Genomic DNA, 6,001 nt, shown 5'->3' with positions numbered 1-6,001 from the left:
TTATATGGAATGCAACAACCCCTTCACTCTGTTGCATACATACAAATTTTCTCCCAAACTCTTGTAGGCAGGTCGCTGTGTGATTTTATGTTCCCTATCACAGGCACTCGACATCTTAGATATGTATAATGATAAAAACTGACTTCCTGTAAACATTACATACTATTTGCAGGAAAGCAAATTTTTAATATTTGAAACGTCGAGTGCCTGCTTCCCATAGGTTTTGGTTTTCTTTCCTTGTGTGTGCATTTCTCCTTTTGCTCTGATTGAGCTCTGGATAATCTATTTTATTCTAGTCTTTATCAGTTTTGTCACTTCATTCTTTGTTTATAATTACTACATATGTCGTATCTGTATATTCTTGCATGAGATGTTTTTTTATTTGTGTTCTTTTGTTAATCTGTGATATGTCTGTGTAAATATATATACTCAAATGTATTAGGGGGGGGGGGGGGGGGGAATTGGGGTAACTGGGACACTGTAATATTTTTCATCTGTAGCTAAAATAAAAAATCTGCATTGTGTAATTAAACAATTGCGAGTGGGGTTATTCTCAACTATTTCTGTTAAAACCACAGCTGTTTCCAAATATTTGTCATTGGTAGTAATGCCAGTACAATAATTACAATAACAATTATTTAAATGTATATTATTCTCCATATGACTATTCCTTTTTGAATTGGGGTTAGTGGGACAGCCGTTCAAGTTGTATTTTAGTTTCAGATTTTATGCATTTCAAATAAAATGATATCCTTAGAACTGGTGAATGGTGCAGGATTTTGGATAGTTCATAATGTAATAATAAATTTTAAAGTTTCTATTTTAAAACACAGTCAATTAATAATCTTAGATTTTAAACATAATAAAGGTCGTTTTATTTTGCTTATGATTACATGTACATATGGAATGTGCGTGTTTGAACAAGTGTTTTAAATAGGTGTAGTGACAAGACGAAAGAAAATCTAAAAAAAAAAAAAAAAAAAAAAAAACCAAACAAGGAAAGTGGTCTTAATCGTCTATGAAAAAAGCAGTAAAAATTAGGCCTACACGTGCACTGGTATTAAACTGATGATAGTAACGATCCCAAGATGGCGGAAGGAAATTCCGGAAATACCACGTTTACTTATTATATCTATTTGTATTGTTTATTTGCGAATGATGTGTAGGTAAGAAATATCATACACTAGCAAAAATTACGATCAGGTGTTATTCTATCTTTTATACGGCTCATATGAACAGAAAATTCGTCGTTGAAAAGACAGCGAGAATGATAGTAACGAAAGTTCTTACGTTACTATCATCATTCATTTCGTTACTATCATCCTCGTTGTTTTTTCAACGACGAATTTTCTGTTCATATGAGCCGTATAAAAGATAAAATAACACCTGATCGTAATCGTTGCTACTGTATGATATTTCTTACCTACATATCATTCGCAAATAAACAATACAAATAGATATAATAAGTAATTAAACGTGGTCTTTTCGGAATTTCCTACAGCCATCTTGGGATGATAGTAACGATCGTTACTATCATCAGTTTTATACCAGTAATGTGATAAACTAAGCTTTCGCAGAGCTGCAGAATTACTGTATGCAGTACCAAAAGCTACGCATGAAAGGAGTGCGAAATGAAAACAAGATACGGATGCCCCAGCCTCCCGACCAACCGTGTACTTAAATCGGATCAAGAGAATCAGCTTGTTGGTCATATTCTAGAGATGACTAACTGTGGATTTGGGTTGACAATTGATAGGAACATATTTGAACTTATGCTCAATATTTAACATATAATCGAATCTGAAGCACTTTGTCGGTTTTACCTCTGTTCAATGTGAAGATTGATCGGGAGAGGGGTGTGAAGGATCGAGGGAGGGAGGAAAACGGGCTGGGGAGAGAATTTAAGGGGGTTGAACGACAAGATGGGAGGAGGGATTAGGGAAAAGGGTTGGGGGGGAGAGGAGGAACCCCTTGTTTTCCCCTGTCCCCACTTAATCTTCTAACTCCATGTATCACTATTATTTGAAGATATCATCAATTCATTTGATGCGTGCAACAATTTGATTAAAGATCTCTTCAAATAATAAATGATATCTTCAATTCTGAATTATTGCGCGCATTAATTGAATTGATGATAGCATTAATTCTTCAGCTGAATTGATGCGCGCTTTAATTGAATTAATGATCTCCTCAAATGAATTAACGATCGGATATCAACAATTGAATTGATGCGCGCTACAATTCAATCGAAGAGAGCAATAATTGATATAATGTGCGCATTAAATCAATTGATGAGAACAATAATTGAATTGATGCGCGCATTAATTCATTTGATGAGAACAATAATTGATTTAATGCGCGCATTAATTCAATTATTGCTCCCTTCAATTGAATTAATGATACCTTTAATTCATTTGAAGAGAGCAATAATTCTTTTAGAGAGAGCAACTATATAATTAAAGATATCTTCAATTCAACATATCGACAATTGAATTTATGATCTCTTGAATTGAATTGAATTAAAGAGATCATCAAATTATTTATACCGAGCTCTAAATTAATTATTGCGAGCAATATTTATACGAAATTGATGCTCTCATCAATTGAATTGAAGAGAGCAATAATTAAATCAATTATTGCTCTCATTAATTCAATTGATGAGAGCAATAATTGAATTGAAGTGTGCATCAATTCATTTGATGAGAGCAATAAAGATTTAATGCGCGCATTAATTCGGTTAAAGAGAGCAATAATTGAATTGATGATATCTTCAAATAGTTGAAATACATTTGCGGTTACGGAAATAGTCAGGTTGCTAGTGGAAGAAATATCTTTTTTTTTTTGAAATATTGATATTACAATTCTACAAAATTTGGTCAAACTGATAAGGGTGAATCTGTCATCACTATTGAATAAATTTGCAAAACTAATAGCATTTCTAACTTTGTAAATATTTGCAGGTAAAAACATTTTTCTTTCAGTCGGGCTCTATTTACCGCTTCCTTCGGTGGACGAACCCGATGTTTAGAAAACGAAAGAAGAAGTAGCTAGTAGTAGACTTCGACGATTGAATCGGATTGGCGAATGTTGGAGAATGTCTGGTAAAGTAGGTAAGGAAAAACAGCAGATTTTTTGAATTTGTTATTATGTTTATGTACAATGAGTTTGAAGTTAAATTTTTCAACAGTATGACAATCGGACATCAGATTTACACTAGTAATGGCATACAATAATTTCTGTGGAAACGAGGGGGTTATTTATATTTGGTCTTTCCTACCCACCGAATATAAACAACCCCTCGTTTCCACAGAATTAGACATACAGGAGCTTTTTAAAGTTTTTTCACCGTTCCGTACAACAGGTTGGTAACACTTCCCCTATAGCGAGATATTCTCGCAAAAACGCGATTATCCTTCTATAGCGAGACGGGGTTTGACATTTACTTTTTTGAGCACTAGACCAGTCGGGCTACTTCAAATGATTTTTACTGGACTTGACCTTGCATCTACTAGCCCTGACCAACTTTTCAGAAAGAAATTGATAGTTTCTCCATATTTAAATACATGTACTTGATTCAAATGACAAACATTAACTTTGAACTAAAACGTATTTCATTGTCTCAAAAAAAATCTTTAGTCTCCTCATTCAATTTGGTGCTATTTAATTCAAACATATTTTCCCTTTGCTTAAACTCTATATGGCACAGAAAGTCTTTGGTCCAATTAGAATAAGATGCCCTGAACCGTTTTTTTTAAAAAGTTCTATTTCATAAGCCCTGCTTTGTTTCTTCCCAACCTTTTCTTTTCTTTTCCACTTGGGACATCTTTCCTTGAGGACGAGATCGCGAGAAGTTCTATTTGAATATAGATGGAGACATTCCCACACACATGTCAACATCGAAAAATGGCTGTTTACGATGTAATTTATTAATTCCATAAACACTTTTGCAAATCATTTTTTTTTAATTTGAAATGAATTCAATTTATATCTATTTATCTGAAACATAACTTTACACACATTAACATCGAGTAGATGTCGTAAAAGACCACTTCTGACCGCGACCAAACTAAAAATAGAGATTATGTCATCACGCGATTCAACTCTTTAAAGTTATTACATAAATAACTTATTATTTTAGTTAAGAATAAGATATCTTATGGTTTAAAACTAAAGTTTATTGTTTATTTTTTCAACACGACCAGTCGGACTAGTAAATGGACATTTTACCCGACCGGACCTATTATTTAGTAGACTTGGTCGGTCAGACGTGCCTTAGTGTCAAACCCTGCGAGAGTAAATGTTTAATATCAATAAGTGGTTGAAGATTGAAAGTAGGAAAGTAGAAAAAGAGGCATACAATGTGTGTGTTTAAACATGATTTTAATATTGATTTAAAAATACAATTCAAATGTTCTGAATAATCAATTTAGCAATTTTCTGTATGAATTCAATATTGTGTTTAAACTAGATATGCTTTTTTTGGACTGCTGGGCCTGGTGATTATTTAGTAATTAGTGTGATTCAACATGTTTACAATCTAATCAATGCATCAATTATCATATCTGTTGTTTATTTCAATTGTTTGCTTTTCTGTGAAACATACCAGTTTCATCTAATCTAAATCAGAAAACAGATAATTTCTACTTAATCAGTCCAATATCATATGCCAATGAACTTTATCCTCATGAATAAAATAAAGTCTTGAAAAGTACTGAAAAACATTGGCAGAATGCTATTTTATAGTGTAGATACTTCATGTCCCAAGAGGCCCATGGGTCTTAACAGTCACCTGAGAATGTACATTTTTTACTCTTTAGAAACCATTGTGTTACCTGTGTACATTTATTCTTCATTTTCATGCTTTGTACTAAATGATATTGGTATAACTATCATACACAATTATTGATCATTTAGAATTCTTTTATAGGTGAGTGAGTTTTCTCTTATCACAATGAAATGCAATTTTCTATTTTAGTTTTAGAAGGGCAAATTAATTTTCAATGTTTTCAAAGAGGGTTTATCGCTCATTATAGGTAACCATGCAAACTGTTTGCCTGCTCGACGTCTATAGGAGTAAAGCTTTTCTAAAATATACTGCATTTTCAACAGATGATAAACTAACTTCCACCTTGGGACCTGAAGTCCTGAACTCAGGGGACATGAATTTCACATTGCTCATTATTTAATCAAACAAACAGTTTGTCTTTAACGAAGATGTTCTATTGCATTTTCAACACATAATATTCCAGGTAATGACCAATACAGCCCCAGCCAGGTAACTGAACTCTGAGGTCATGAATTTCACAATTTTGGTAGAGAGCTCGTTGCCCATTATAACCATGCAAATATTTTGCCTCTGATGTCCAGAAGTACAAAATATTAATTTCTAAGATATACAGTAAAACATGGTTATAGTGAACTTCCAGGACCAACAAAAAGTAGTTCGTTATAACCAGACTTTGTAATATCAAGCAAAATTCTCGTTCTTTTCCTCTTATCATGCTTATAGGGGAATAAATATCACTCCGCAATAAGCATGCATGACTTCTTTATAAGCATGTTTTACTGTGATGCATCAAGAGTGAGTCAAATTTTAGGTCGTTTTGAACTTTTTAGGCCACCTGAGTCAGTCAGTTGAACTATTGCTATTGGTCTACGTACGTCGTTGTGCGTCATTCGTTAACAACTTCTCCTAGAAACTACTGGGCCAATCTTGACCAAATTTGGTATATAGCATCTATAGGTAAAGGAGACCGGAAATTGTAAATTTCATGACCCGCCACCCTAAGGGGCCTTAATTTTGGGGTAAAAACTGTAAAATTGATGTATTTCTTTTTAAAAATTTCTTCTTTACTCCTGGGCATCTAGCGGAGAAAGTGAGTATATAGTAATGATGAGCAAGAAACCTTCTACCAAAATTGTAGATTTCATGATCCCCGGGGTGGGGATTCTGACCCCAGGGCGGGGCCATACTTGGTTTATATTTAGTATGTAAAACACT

General features: G+C 33.6%; 1 protein-coding gene across 1 annotated transcript in view; it reads left to right on the top strand.

The window, feature by feature from the left end:
* Positions 1 to 2,997: 2,997 nt before the first annotated feature.
* LOC130051874 (uncharacterized) overlaps positions 2,998 to 6,001 on the top strand; it is a 25,166-nt gene continuing 22,162 nt past the window's right edge. The window contains exon 1 of the mRNA XM_056154905.1: positions 2,998 to 3,110. Coding sequence (XP_056010880.1) covers positions 3,095 to 3,110 — 16 coding nt within the window. The 5' untranslated portion in view covers positions 2,998 to 3,094. The remainder of the gene's footprint in view (positions 3,111 to 6,001) is intronic.

Source organism: Ostrea edulis, chromosome 2 (assembly GCF_947568905.1).
Source record: "Ostrea edulis chromosome 2, xbOstEdul1.1, whole genome shotgun sequence".
Classification (NCBI taxonomy): Eukaryota; Metazoa; Mollusca; class Bivalvia; order Ostreida; family Ostreidae; genus Ostrea; species Ostrea edulis.
This window is presented reverse-complemented; position numbering and strand designations above follow the sequence as displayed.